General features: G+C 39.6%; 2 protein-coding genes across 7 annotated transcripts in view; one reads left to right on the forward strand and one right to left on the reverse strand.

Moving 5' to 3' along the window:
* The window catches only part of CMSS1 (cms1 ribosomal small subunit homolog), a 383859-nt gene that overhangs the window by 15853 nt on the left and 352559 nt on the right, over positions 1–15447 (forward strand). The window lies entirely within an intron of this gene.
* FILIP1L (filamin A interacting protein 1 like) overlaps positions 1–15447 on the reverse strand; it is a 296680-nt gene that overhangs the window by 8863 nt on the left and 272370 nt on the right. For both annotated transcript variants that reach the window (XM_072721534.1, XM_072721541.1), the window contains one exon: positions 12614–15389. In XM_072721534.1, the coding sequence (XP_072577635.1) occupies positions 12614–15389 (2776 nt within the window). The remainder of the gene's footprint in view (positions 1–12613; positions 15390–15447) is intronic.

A 15447-nucleotide genomic window follows, 5' to 3' on the forward strand; every position in this document is an offset into this window, starting at 1 on the left:
GCTATGATTTCTATTAAAAAGTTGTCTAGTTTCTGAGGAGGTTAGAGGAAATTGATGCTTTTATTTTATAATGTAATATGATTTGTGGTTGTACCTAGTTACATCCCAATCTCTCTGTGGTAATTACACCAGGGGCAGTGAGGACAGTCCAATAATAAACATAGAAATACAGTTTTCAAAAATCCTCCTAACTCAGTTGCTGCCCTTTTTAAAAAAGAAAAAAAGATTTTATTTATTTATTCATGAGAGACACAGAGAGAGAGAGGCAGAGACACAGGCAGAGAGAGAAGCAGGCTCCATGCAGGGAGCCCGAAGTGGGACTCGATCCCAGACACGTAGCATCATATATAGAAATGATATGCTAAAAGTAAAGTCAACTAACCTCGAACTGTTGTCTTCCTTGTTTGTCCTCTTTTTTTTTTAAGATTTTATTTTTAGGGATCCCTGGGTGGCGCAGCGGTTTGGCGCCTGCCTTTGGCCCAGGGCGCGATCCTGGAGACCCAGGATCGAATCCCACGTCAGGCTCCCGGTGCATGGAGCCTGCTTCTCCCTCTGCCTGTGTCTCTGCCTCTCTCTCTCTCTCTCTCTGTGTGACTATCATAAATAAATAAAAATTAAAAAAAAAAGATTTTATTTTTAAGTTATTTCTGTGTCCAGTGTGGGGTTCAAACTTACAACCCCGAGATCAAGAGTCGCATTCTCTACTGACTGAGCCAGCCGGGCGCCGTCCTCTTTTCTTTTTATTCATCTGTCAGATTTTTTACCTCAGGATTGTTTTTCTTTTTCCCCCTTTTTCATTTTTCATTATTTGCACCCATTTAAATTTTTTCAGTCGTTTACAGGCTTACATTTTACACCAGGCTTGGGTTAGCAGCTAGAGCAGAGGCTGCGATGCCAGATCATCAGATCATCAGACTTGGGTCTGCATTCTGATGTGACACCAGCTAGCTGTGTGTCCTCAGGCAAGCCATTTACCTGTTCAGACTTCAGTTTCCTCAGCTGTAATCCTTATCTGCGGATTAGAGTACCTACTTGCGTGGTATAAGTGTTTGTTGTTACTTGTGTTAATGTTAACGAACTTTGCCTTTTTCCTTATATCTTTTCTTAAGATGCCTGTTTCTTGATCATAATCATAGTTTTTTTGGTTATTTTATCTTTCTTGTTTTTCTGCCTTACCCTTGTTCTCCCCTCTCCAATTAATTATTGGAGACATGTTAGCAAGCATAGGGGTTGAAGCAGCTGACCAAGCAGTACTGTGCTTACTCGGCCATGTGTCTAACCAGTTCTGACCCAGAAAAGGATCCCTTCACACGACCTTTTCCTCCTTTATCCTACTTGGTCTGGTCATCATCTTTCTTTTTTAGAGTTTACCTGAAAACATACTATTTTCTACTTTTTCCTCTTTTCCTATTTTTTAATTGAAGAATGAAATGAAATCCTTTGCCTGTGACATTTTTGAATTGTGAAAAGAACATATGGGAGCAGACTGTCACCAACAGGTATATTGTTAGTCATGTAAGCCTTTGTTGAACACCTACTACCAGCAGTATTTAAGTCCTGGGTAAGGTAGTACAGTGGTTTTTAAACTTTATAAGCCCAAGAATGGACCAGGCAGATTGTTTAAATGCAGATTTCTTGCACTGGTTTCCATAGGTCTACGCATGTGGAAATCTGTAGAGTCCTGAGTGATTTTTATAAAGGTAATCAGTGATTACATTTGAGAAACATTGATAAAAGACTATAAAAAACATCTAATAATGGATTATTGCTCTCAAGAGATTATAGTATAGGAGGGATAACAAATAATTATAAAAAGAGGCAAAATAAAGTGCTATAGTAGAGGTACAGAAGTATTTTGGGAACTCACAGGAAGATTGTGAAAAATAAGGAAGGTTTTCCAGAGGAATTGGCACTTGAGATAGGAGTAAGATTTCAATAGGAGAAACAAAGAAGAGTATTCTAGCCCTAGGAACAGTATGATCAAGATACAAGGCAAGAAAGCTCATTGGAATGTAGGAGGATGGCCAGTACCGTGTTCTGGTGAGGATATAGAGGTTGTCCAGTTTCAAAGGGAGATGAGGTAAGAGATGGAGACCTGATAGAAGGTTTGGACTTTGGATACTCAGTAATATAAGTGTAAAGTAAGTTCTGTTTTTGGTGGTGGGGGTGGGGTGGGGTGGAGAGGACTGGAGAATTGCCATGATTGGGAAGATATTGTAGGTAGATCACTAGCAATGTGAGTGAAGATTGGATTAGAGATGTGAGGAGTAAATGCAATAGATTAACTACTTTACACTACCATCTGTTTAGGGGGAAGTAACACAAGTAAAAGGGGGAGAGCAGAGAAAAATACCAGGGCAAAATGGCTGACTAGATCAGGGCTGTAAGCAGAAAAGTCAAGAATGTCTCCCAGATGTTGAACTTTGGTAACAAGGAAGGTAGTGGACCATGATCAGAAGTGAGACAAAGAACAACCCAAAAGCAGCAGTGCAGTGGGGTGTGGGCACGTGCCAAGTTTGATGTGTAGCTGGACCTCCCATGTAGAACTGTTTGGTGGGCACTGAAAATTGGAGATCTTGCCTTGAGAATCATCATGAGAAAAACTGTTGACACCAGTCAAGTGGCTGAGAACCCAAGGGGAAATTTTAATTCCTCTTCACCTGCCAATCTCTTCTACAATAGATACCTTTACATTCCTTTTCCAGGGCCTGAGAGGTGAGTTTCGTTGGGCCCCATCCTGTGCCAACACCCTCCCTGCCCTGCCACAAGGCCACCAGTCATACTGATAAGAGTGGAACTAGTTCTGAGAGCAGCCCCCTGTGGAGGCATTTCTTCCCTGTACTTGCACAATGCACAGTGATTGAGTTGTTATCCAGGCACTGATTGGCTAGCAGGGGGAAGGAAATCCTGCTCCTGTCCTCCAGTGACCAGGCTGGCCCTCCGCCGATGTCGGAGCTGAGCAGACAGATTACGTGAACTTGTATTCTGAGGGGGAATCCGCCATCCTTGGCGCAGGGGCACTCAGTAATTACAGGATGTCCCCCCCAGAGCACATTTCCTTCCTCACTGGCAGCCGGAGAAAACCAGGAGTGGGGCCATGGTTGATGGGTTGGTTTAAAAAAATAGTAATAATTGTCCATTGTTTTCCCTAGACCTCTCATTACCCTTCTTAGAAGCTAAAATCAGTAGCCCTGGCATTTATATTTTCCAAAATTTTTGAAATAAATATGTATTATTATTATAATCAGAAAAATGATGTATATAAAAAGAACTGTGTTGCTTATCTCTGTCACTATGACAGATGTCATCCTTCTTCACTGAGATCCTTTCCCATTGACCTCCTCCTTGTTACCCTGAAGGGACTGTTAGGTGCTTAAATGTTTCTTATGTAATGGGCCTTTAGGGGATCTGTCACAATTTTTAGATAACTCCCCTGTCTATACAACTCTAATTTTCTAAAGCCTCAATACTGACTTTTATTAATGAATTCAGGCAAGAACACCATTTAAAGGCAAAGAACAGAAAAAAAATAGGTTTTTTTTTTGTTTTTTTTGTTTTTTTTGTTTTTTTTTTTTTAAGAGAAGGAGAGAAAAGCAGCCAACTCACTAATAATGGACAGTAATTTGTTCTTGAGGAATTGTGAGTAGTTTGAAGAGTGGCTGCATTGAATCAAGTTTTTTTTTTTAATTTTTTTTCTTATTATTTATTTATGATAGTCACAGAGAGAGAGAGAGAGAGGCAGAGACATAGGCAGAGGGAGAAGCAGGCTCCATGCGCTGGGAGCCCGATGTGGGATTCGATCCCAGGTCTCCAGGATCGCGCCCTGGGCCAAAGGCAGGTGCCGAACCGCTGCGCTACCCAGGGATCCCCTGAATCAAGTTTTTTATGCACTTAATTGTTTATGAGAGATGCTTTGAAGACCAATTTGAAGACTTTCTCTAAAACGTCAATTTTATTTGTGATGCTTCCTTGGTTTACAGTTATTTAATCCAGAATTTAGAGACTGACAAGGTTGAGCTCTAACACTTTTCCCCCTGAGCTGAGGAGATAAACAGAGCTACCTTTTTTTCTTTTTTCTTTAAGGTGATTTTAGGACCATCATTCTTTCCTTTTAAGTTATGGTGTTGCTTGAGAAATGGAAACACTAAATTAGGGTAGACCATCCAGGAAGATTTTCTAGTCTTCTGCAAAGGCAGAAGTCCCACTATGTCTGGGCTAAGTTGGTGGTGCTTGTCTTCATGGTGGCTAGACCTTGATCCTTTGATTGCCTTTTCTGGAGGTGTCAGGTCAGTACAGCTACCTACTTATAAGCTTTGATGTGCATGGTTGTGATGCTCCTTCTGTGGAGCATTTTTACTTACTTCTGATGCTTTTCTCTCTAGCCACCTCTGAGCCAATCAGGTACATCATAGTCCAAGCCCATTGAGCATGCTTGGCATTTTCCTGAGGAAGAGGAATTGTGCTTCTCTTTGGTCTTGCTTTCTCCCATGTCCTATCCACAGCACCATCCCCACATCCATCTTCCCCAAGCCTGCCCATTTATGTGAGGCATGGCCACTCACATTCATTCTTTGTTCTTTCCCTAACCATAACCTCAGGGAGATGGGAGGAGAGCCAGATCCCGCTGGACTATGGTGATAATGGAAGGTTTCAAAAAAGGTAGGGCTTGAGCCAGACTTTTCAGTGTGGGTCATTTGATAAGAGAAGAGGAAATTATCCATATAGAACAGTGGGGAGGAGGTGGGGGAAAATCCTGTGTATAGTTAGGGGCATTCCAAGTGTTCTGGCTAAAGTGGCAGACATACTGGACAGAGTGCAGGAATGTAATGTTAAGCAACCTGTCTGTGCCCTTAAGTAATGGAGAGGATCAAATGCATTTTACTGTGCTTCCCGCTTGTACTGCAGTAGCCTCTCAGTGTGTTGCTCTGGAAAGAGAATGGGACAGTAGAATTAGATTTGTGTTATAATGTCTCATTCTTGTCACATACTAATAGGACAACCTGAAGCAATTTTCCTGACATCTCCGAATTAAAATTTTTTTTCCTTCTAAAATTGTGATAATATCCACTTTATAGTATTATTGTGAAATAACAGTGTAGAAAGCATTGTTTCCATTATCTCACTACCCAGAAGCCTTTTCTGAGGACACGGAATGCTCCCTAGCATTGTACTCAAGGCCCTTCACAGTCTAATAGGACAGGGTCCTTCAAGCCTCACTCCTGCCCCAATCATGTCAGCTACAGACACACTGCGCTGCTCATTGTTTCTTGAACATTGCTTTCTTCCTCTCCCGCCTGCCCTCATACCTCTGCTTTTGTGGGCACCTCCCTGGAACACCTTTTGTCCTCTCTTTATCCTAGTCTTCTTCATCTCCAAGCTCCTGCTCAAATCTAATTTATTTCTGAAACCTAACCCCCAAAACTCGCCCCCAGGGAAACCTCCTCTAAATTCCTATAGTACTTACTATCTACAGAATTCTTTCTCTGTGATGTGCTCTTAACTACCTTCTAAGGTTGCCCTCAACTCCTGCCCTAGATTCTAAATCTTACTTGCATAACTGCCTTGCACAGCAATGAGTAATATTAGGTGCTTCATAAATATTTTTTTGTTCAGGGACACCTGGGTGGTTCAGCAGCTGAGCACCTTGCCTTCGGCCCAGGGCATGATCCTGGAGTCCCACGTCGCCTCCCTGCGTGGACCCTGCTTCTCCCTGTGCCTAGGTCTCTGCCTCTCTCTCTCTCTCTCTGTCACTCATGAATAAATAAAATCTTTAAAAAAATTTTTTTTAGTTCATTCTTGTAGGTGATTTGTTGAAGAATGAAGAAAGCTTGTATTCTAATAGAAGATATTTGTGCCTCTGGTAGGTTATAAGCTACTACAGAGGGAATTAAAACTTCTCAGCGAAGACTCTTTGGAAAGCTACACAGTAAAGGGTTATCTCTTAAGTCCTTAGGAATCTCCCTGAAACCCATTTTTCACCCACTAAGGCAAATGTGGTTGGTTTTCTAGACTTCTTTACTTCTCCTGAAAACATGTGAGAAATGGAAAGCTCATCTGAAAACTCTATAATACTGTATTGAAAGAAACAAAAGTACAGGGTATTAACACAAACATAAATGTTCAAATAACACACATGCTTTGATCCAATCTGTCAAGTTATTGGAAACTATCCTTATGTAACTGAAGTCTTCAGTGCAGATTTTTTTTAAGTTGCTTTGAGGCTTATGTTTAGTCAGATTCAAGATTTTCATCTCTAAAAACCAGACATAAGACTTTTCAAATGAGCTGTCAAATTTTTCCCACAACAAGTAATGTAAAAGAGGAACTGACTTATAGTTATAAGAGATGGACATCTCTCTAATGCAGTGGTTCTTAAATGGAGCTGATTTTACCCCCCAGAGAACATTTGGCTGTGCCAGGAGCCATTTTTGTTTGTCACAGTTGGGGGATGCTACTTGGCATCTAATGGGTAGAAGCCAAGAATGCTCTTAGACATTCTAGAGTGCATAGGACAGCCTTCCATAACAAGGAATCATCGATCCAAGCTGTGAATAGTCCTGGGGTTGAGAAACTTTGCTTTCATAAGAAGAGAGCTGTTATATTGAGGATTAAAAGGCTAATTCATAGAATCTTAAAGAGAAAAACACATCTTTGGAGACCATCTAGTGGTTAGGACACCTACAAGTGGGAAAATGAAGAAGAATAAATTTAATTTCTGAAAGGAAACTGATGCAGATAATCAGTTTGTTTATTTATGCCCAACATTATTTCCCAAAGGAATTTTAAGCAATTCAAGAAGGGTGTTAAGGGCAGCATGGGTAGCTCAGCAGTTTAGCGTCACCTTCAGCCTGGGGTATGATCCTGGAGACCTGGGATTAATTCCCACATCGGGCTCCCTACATGGAGCCTTCTTCTCCCTCTCTCTCTCTCTCTTTCTCTCTCTCTCTCTCTCCCTGTTTGTCTCATAAATAAATTTTTAAAAAAATCTTAAAAAAAAAGGGTGTTAAGACTTGGAGAGAATTCAGAAATCACTGGAAGTTAGAACTAGATATGATCTTAGAGATCACCAAGTCCAGTTCTATTTATTTCACAAAAATTGGATGACTTTTCTAGGATACATAGCTGACTAGGAAACGCATGAACTGAAACCTGATCTTCTGTTTCCTGGCCTCATGTGTTCCCTTCCACCCCATTACTCCACTTACCTAAATCTTTCATTGGTCAATTTCAAATTTCAATTGCTCTGTGAAGCCTTGTTAATCTACTGTAGTCTTGCTTAATCTCTAGTTTAATATATGGATTTAGTTTGCTACTTGTTTGTTGTCTAATACTCTTCTGTTTCTTGCCTCCTTTCCTTCCTCAAAATAATAAACTCTTTAAGGACAGTGAATCTTTTGTCTCCATACCTGCCCCAGTGTTGGATAGAAGGTAGGCAGTTCAGTATGTCATGATCGGTGGATTAACCAGTTGTGTCCATGTGGTGCTTTGAAGAGAAGATACCATGTATGTCCTTGAGAAATATGAGTGGCATGTTAGTGAACCCATTCCACCTAAGGAATGCAGAGTGAGATGGCCTTTGTAGGTCTGTAGGACTTGTATACATCCCTACTTATGCAAAGATGACTAGGCTTTCAAAAGCAAAACAGAACTCAAGGGAAAAAAAAAATCCTAGGTAATGTTACAGAAATATCATACAGGACCATTTGGCTATGGGGGAAAAGGAACTTACTAAAATAAGAAAACTAAAAAAGCCTGCCTTAATTAATTGGACAAATTTTATTTCTCTTGATCAGTAATTTTATTTTCAAAAAACAAGTAAAATTTTAAAATGAAGCCACAAGTAAAGATTATCCCTAGGATAGCTGACTGTAGCCCAGGGTACATTTTTATGTCACCATTTTAAGTGTAAAAACTGGTGTCCTGAAGGAATGTTGACAGATTTATATGTGCTCCTATATGAACAGTGTTAAAATTCACTATCAAGTGATAAAGTACTTAGAAGTGTTGGCCAGTTAACTGGCTGGGCTCCCCTAGAGATTCCTTACTCTGCAGTGTTGCTTTCGGGGATGCCCGTTCTGATATATTTCACTGCACAGTGGAAGGTCCATCAGTTGGAAAGGAAAGCATTTGGAGTTTAAATGAAAATGAATTTAAAGGGGTTTAAGGTTGGGGACTTTGTTGAACCACTTATCTTCCTTGCTCTTTCTTGGCATTTGCTTCATTGTGGCCTAAGGTGAATGGAGTCCTTTGTTTTGGTTCATCCAAACTGCTCTCTTTAATGTGTGTTCTGGACCATTCCCAAGAAATGCTGTAGGGTTATTGAGGGCCTGGGATCTGAGGGAGAAACAGCTTGTAGGTGTCAGACAGCCTGCTACTGCTCAGCTAAAGATTCAGGCACACATGCTTTGCTGCAGTTGTAAAACTAGGAACCTTCCCACCTTATAAAGTGGTAGTTTTAAGTATTTCTTCTGAATAAAAAAAACCTGAGGAATGAGCTTTCTATTTGTCATGCCAGCCACCAGAGGGCAGAATAGTCACACTTCCTTGGACAGGTGTAATTCTGATAGAGCAGGACTCCCGTCCGAACACACTTGCTATTGTTTATCAATATAGGAATTTCTAAAACAGTGGAATCCCTACTTTAGGGTGCCTGCTAATCAGCAGAGGAATTTGTTGAATGCGCAGCTTCCTGGGCCCTACCCTCAGAGATCATCAAGTCTAGTTCTCTTTATTTCACAAAAATTAGATGATTTTTCTAGGATACATACATGTATCCAACATACACGTATGTTGGATTTTACTTTGAGAAACACAGATCTTAATGTTTTGGGGATGAATTTTTGCCTGATTGTGTATTCTCTTAGGATTGCAAAGCAAAAACAATAACAGAAACCAAGGTATAGAGAAATTGGAATGCTGTTAAAGATCTTTCCCTGCCTTTGTCTACTAAGTTTCAAAGAAGACTCACTCTGTAAAGATTCAGAATCAAAGAAGCCACCGAAAACATGTTTTTGTCTGGAGTTCTACTTCAGTCAGTAATGATCATCAAATGCTTAGGCTTCAAGTCTAAGAATTTTTAAATTAAATATCCCTTTTATGACCATCTTATAGTGCTACCTAATTTTATCCTTTGAGTGTCATGAAGACCCCAAACCTAATGTCTTGGCATTGTGCAGTGTAGTTGTGGAGACCTTCTGAGTAGATTTATGTAATCCTGTCATCATCTTGAATATATAGATAGAAAAAATATATATATATAGAGAGAGACCTTCCTTTATATGTAAAACCCCAGCTATAGTAATGTACAATCTCCTAGTAAGGGTGATGATTTAATTTTTGCTCCCAAGGAACAGAGGCATCCTCCGGGAAAGTTTTGCCACTGTTCTTAAAAGAATATGGAAAATCATTTAAATCTATGATAGGATGCTGCAGTTTAAAAAATTAAAGAGATAGGGGAACTGAGTAAAATGAAAATTGTTTCTGAAGCTGGCACTTCAGATGAAATGAAAGGAAGATATTTTATCAGATGTGTATAAAAACTATCTTCCTATCTTCTGTGAGTCTCTAATGGGCTTCCCTCTTCCAAAAATACAAACCTCCACCCTCATGTATCTCATACGAAGATTTTCCAGTGTTACTTCCTCTTTCCTAGCTTTCAGGGTTCTTCTGTGATTATATACAAATGAAAAAGAAGGTTCTGTAAACTTTCAAACACACACATGAATGTAAAAATTTAATTTTGAAACTAAGGACCAAAAATATAGAATTTGTGAATGGGAAGATGCTTTTTTTCAGAATTGATGCTGTCTTTACCATAAATTTTATTTTATTTTTCTTAAGGATTTTTATTTATTCATAGAGAGAGAGGCAGAGACACAGGCCGAAGGAGAAACGGGCTCCTCGCAGGGAGCCCGACATGGGACTCGATCCCGGACCCTGCGATCACACCCTGAGCCGAAGACAGACGCTCAACCGCTGAGCCACCCAGGCATCTCAACCATAAATTTTAATTAGTAACACTTTTAATAATCTATATATGTTATTAATATGACAGTGTTCCTAAATTCTGATGCTGATATGAATTACCATACTGAAGTAACCTTCCCAGTAGAGGAACCTCTAAAAAAGGTTTAGTTCCTTGAAAGTCCAGTAAACTTCGAGTAATGTTAATCACTTGGGATGCCTATTTATAGCTAATATCTAGAGCAGATGATGAAATGAGATTTTGTGCATTATAATCATGGAGCACAGGTCCTGTGGTGTTAACTTTATTGTAGAGAATTGTTCTGGCTCACGTGAGAAATTGAATCCTTACTAAATAGATGAGCTATTGAGCCCAGAGTTTTTCAAACTCTTAGTTTACAGATGTGCCAGGAATAGATATCTCCTCAGCAGCTGGGGCGGAATATTTTCTCTTTGTGCTATTGTGTGACAAAGGTTGGGAAGCACTGCCGAGACTTTGTTCTTTGATTCTTTCTAGTTTCTGTCACACTCTAAAATGTTATGTGTACCCTCTCTTGATTATTATTTAGAAAAGCACCTTAAGCAGCAGCATTATCAATGTCTACTTTAAAATATGTTAAATTATATAGTTTCTTCTAAAGTTCTAGCCCAAGGCGACTTAAAAATAGTGTTGGGGTGCCTGGGTGGCTCAGCTGGTTAAGCATCTGCCTTCAGCTCAGGTCCTGATCTCAGGGTCCTGGGATCAAGCCCTGTGTCAGGGTCCCTGCCCAGGGGGCAGTATGCTTCTCCCTCCCCCCCCTGCTGCTTACCAGCCCCTGCTCCACCTTGCTCATACTCTCTCTCAAATAAATAAAATTTAAAAAATAGTTTTGAAAAACATTTAGACCATCATGTATTTTGTAATACAGTTGGGTCACTGCCAATTCCCAAGATAAATGTGTTTAAACAGAAGCTTTCTCATTCATCACCAGCCTCAGCTTTCATCCCAATTTATTTAATGATGATGCAAGCCCATTGCATTGGTGTTGTAGTTCATCACCATGGAAGTGTTTCTGTCAACAAATCCTCGCTTTGCTATCATGAAATTGATTTTCAGGGAAAAGGAGGATAATCGTGGAAGATTTCTTTTACTTCTAAAAAGATCTTCAGTTTGCCTGGGTGTCTAAATGAATTGTGTTTAAAATCAGTAATTGGCAGGAAAACTGACCAAACTAAATTAACAGTTATGAGGTTGGAAAAGGGAAACTAGTAATGAGCTACTTTGTCTGAATTTTTCTTTTTAATGTGACTTGGGGACCAGAGTATTTAAAATATATTTCTCTGAAAAGTGTTGTTCTCTGCTGTGGAAATATAGATCATTCTCAAAGAGTCCTAATAAGGTAGGTATCAGAATTCTTAGGATGCTTTGGTTAAGTTTTTCTCACTTACCTTGTAAATGGCATAACAATAATCACAGAAGAAACTTTCCTCAACCAAGATAATGTATGATTTTTTTTTAAATATGCCTTTTCTGTAACTTGTGTTTGTAACTATTTTTGGCTTTTATTTGCTTGTTTAGAGGTTGGAGAAAAAATGCAATTACCTTGCAAGCTTCTGAATATAGCCAATTTACAAGCAAGGTAGGAAACATCTACCTTAAATAATTCAAACTGTTTTGGGATTCAGATAAGAAAGAAAAACAAGAATGACATTTTTTTGCTTTGAAGCAGTATTCAAGAGCATATATCATAGTGGCTGATTTCAGGTTTGGATGCAAATATATTTGTTCTATAGGGGTTTTCACTACAGTAGAAATACAGTCAACTCTTGATTGTCAGGGTAACTTGTGTTTTCAAATACGCTTTTTCTTGCTTACTATCACATTTCAAAGCTTTTTACTTTCACCATCAGCTTGTATGTGCTTATAAGAGCAAATTATTTAATATTTTTTTATTCACTTGGTGTCAGTAAACATTTATTAAGTTTTCAACATGTGCTAAGCACTTTGCTGGGCACCAGGGATACTGAGATACATCTCAAGCAGGAAGTTAACTTTGCTCCTGAGAGATCTTATAGTTCACTTTAAAATCAAAGAGACATAAATTTTATTTGAACCACTTCCTCTTCCTCTAATAACATGTGATCAGAAGTTGACTGTAAATGGGAAGTGGGATGTAGGTCCTCCTTGCTTTCAAGGAAGAATTAATAGACCTTCTGAACAGGAAATAAAATTCTATTATACATGCAAAAATGTAACACAGAATGACCAAAAAAAAAAAAAAAATTCAGCAAGCAATGATAAAAATAACAAATTATTTACTGCTTAAAATGTTAAAGTATTTCATCAAGACAAGTTGCAGTGAAATTAATGTGAGTTATGGAAAATGAAATACATAAAGATGTATTTATACAAGTGCAGACTAAATATTTTCCATACAGGTATGTAAATGAAAAGATATACAGTAAGTGCACACTTGATATGACTGTTGCAGGCAACACTTAGTTAGTTTCAGATACTCTTGGATAGTTCATGCACAAACCTTCCCAAAGTACAAGTTCAGTCAGTCTTTTGGGGGATGTGGAGGGATAATTAAAAAGGATTGAGTTCCTTGCAATAATATCACAATAGACTGGATGAGGGTGAGAGTCGTCAGTTATATATATTACTTACTGTAATTTGTGATTGTCGAGGAAGAGGTGTGGCTGTTGGTGTGATAGTAATACTGCTGGTGACTTTATTGGTGGTTTTGTTTAGTGCCCCATTAGTTAAGCCTTGAGTTCGGTTATCCTGTGGTGGTGTTGAAGGGCTGGCAGGTCTCACGGGGCTGGCTACAGCTTGCATGTAAGGACTTCCTAAGTGAATGTGGATTTTATTATCCTCAGTAGTTATCACACTTGAACTATTGCTGTTTGAACGTTGAAACTGCCATGATGACTGTCGGTCAGGGGAGACTCTGAAAATCGCATGCTTGGCACTGATTTCTATCGGCTCTGGGGAACGTCCCTGCTCAGGAGAGCCTGCTGAACCAGTCATAGCCAAAACCTGAATAGGTGACATTGTCCTTTCTGGAGTTATAGAACCACAAGACTCTGGGGTCTGTGCTCTGGCAAAGGTTGCCATGGTAATTGGGGACATGCTTTGCTCTAAATTCATGAGGCCTTCAGCAGAGGTTTTGGATTTCACCGGTGTTATGGAAGCATTTTGGAGGATGGTTATCCTTTGCTTTGGGGTACCACAGTTTGGTATCACTGCAGTACTTGTGTAAGAGAGAGGACTCTCTGTGGTCGGACTTGTGATTTCAAGAGTTGCTGTGTTTTGGACATGGTCTGGAGTAACTTTTATATGAAGTGGCTGCCCAGGTGTGTGGCTTAGAACTAGATCTCCAGGCTGCATGAAGTTTCCATTGGGCTTAGTTTGTATTTTTCCATTCTGAGGATGGCTCTCCTTAGATTTCATCCAAGGAATCCATAGTTTCCTGTTAACAGGACAGGGAGTAGATGAATTGCATTTGAAGGACAGCACCGATTCCTCGTCATTAGGGTCTTCATCCTGGTCCTCAGTCTCCTCATACAACTGACCATTGATGACTGCTCGTTCCAGAGGAATGAGACTCTTGTAATCGGGTGGCTCATTGTCTACTACTTCTGTCTGAACTTCTTTAGAAAATACTTGAGGGTCAGAGATGATTCTTCCATTGAGACTAGGCCGGAGGCTCTTACTAAAATGCCGGTACCTCTCTAACTCTTTAGTGAGGTTTTCAATCTCTCTTCCTAAATCTCTGTTCCTGTTTTCTTGTTGATTGAGTTTCTTTTGCAGAACTGAATGATCTCCCTGGAGATGACATATCAGGTCCTCAGTTGCCATGTATTCATGAATTTTCTCTTTCAGTGCGTCCACTTCTCTTGAGAGGTGCCCTGATTTAGCTTCTTCTTCTTGAAGCCTTTTGAAAAGCCATTGTTCATGGCTGGACTCTGTCTTTTCTGCTAACTTGTACTTATCAAGTTCCATTTTAACATGTTCCAGCTCTTCAGATAAAAATTGAGCTTTATCTCGCTCATTAGCATACCTTCGTTCTAGAGTCTCATACTCATCTTCTGTTTTCATAAGGTCATCCTCAATGGCTTTCATATCCTTTAACTTCAGTCTCAGTCTTTCCACTTCTTGGGAGAGCTCTTTAATCTTATTGTTTTCATGGTGTAATGCTGTTGTGGACTTACTAGAATCTTGATTTAATTTGTTTTTTAGGAAATCTTTCTCAATTGCTTCCAATGATTGAAGCCTGTTTTTCAACATATTAACTTTGGACAAGAGATCATTTCCTTTCTCTTCTTCTGCTTTCAGTTTGTTCTTTAGATCATCTCTCTCCTTGGTGACACTGTACATTTTTTCTTCCACATCAGTCTTGGACTTCAGTGCCCTTTTTGTTTCTTCAATTAACTTCTCTGTAACTGTTGTCACTTTATTTTGCTCCATTTGAAGCTGAGAAGAAGCAGCTTGTAACTTATCTTCAGTTTGCTTTAATTTTTCACTCATTGTTTTCCTTTCATCTACCAGCATCACAGTTAATGTTTTCAGTTTAGTTAAGTCCTCTTTTAGGGTGAATTCTGTCTTTTCCAGCCGACTTTCAATGGCTTCTAGCTCTTTGATCCTGACTTTTAAACTTTCCAGTTCTTGAGACAACTGCTTTGTGGTCATCCTTTCTTTTTCTAAATTGCATTTCAGAGAGTAACATTCTTGTTTGCTCTTGTTGAAGGCATCTTCTAATTTGTCCAGAGCCATAATCCTTTTATTGAGTTTTTCAACCTCGAGTTTGAAGTCTTTACTCTGTGATGTTTCCTTTTCGAGTCTCTTATTGAGATCTCTGCACTGTTCCTCCATTTTTATGAGTTCTTCATCCTTCCCTTCCATTTCTAGTACCCGTTTCCTGAGCTCCTCCACCTCAGCCATGATTCCACAGTTTCCATAGTCTCCCTTGTTGATTTTTTCTTTTATATCTTGCAGCTCCTCTTCTGCTTTTCGTAAAGACCTGTTTGTCTCTTCTAACTCATCAATTTGCCGGCTGAGTGCTGCCAGCTTTTGTCGAAGCTGGCGATTTTGGCTGTCCTCATTGGTGAGCTTTGCCATAATTGTTTCTTGGTTCTGGTGAAACTTTGTGGTTTGTGTTTGCAGTTCTTTCTCTAGTCTGGTTGCCTTCTGCTCTTCTTCCTGAACTCTGGTTTCAGCAAGGGCTAGTTTAGCATGTGTTTCCTTCGCACTTGTGGTTAGGTCTTGGATTTTCTGTCTTTGAAGGGCAAGCTGTGCTGTCAGCCTTTGTTGTTCGTCCACCACCATCAAAGCAAAAGACTTTAGTTTGGTCAGCTCCTCTTTCAGGGCGGTGACCCTCTTTTCCTTTTCTTGTTCTTTCTTCTCCTGGGACTTGGTTTCTTGGTCAATCAGCCTTTTTAATCTGAAAAATACAATAATGCATTCTATTTTGTGATTGGTGATTTAGCAACTTATCAGCT

This window comes from Vulpes vulpes, chromosome 1 (assembly GCF_048418805.1).
Source record: "Vulpes vulpes isolate BD-2025 chromosome 1, VulVul3, whole genome shotgun sequence".
NCBI lineage: Eukaryota > Metazoa > Chordata > Mammalia > Carnivora > Canidae > Vulpes > Vulpes vulpes.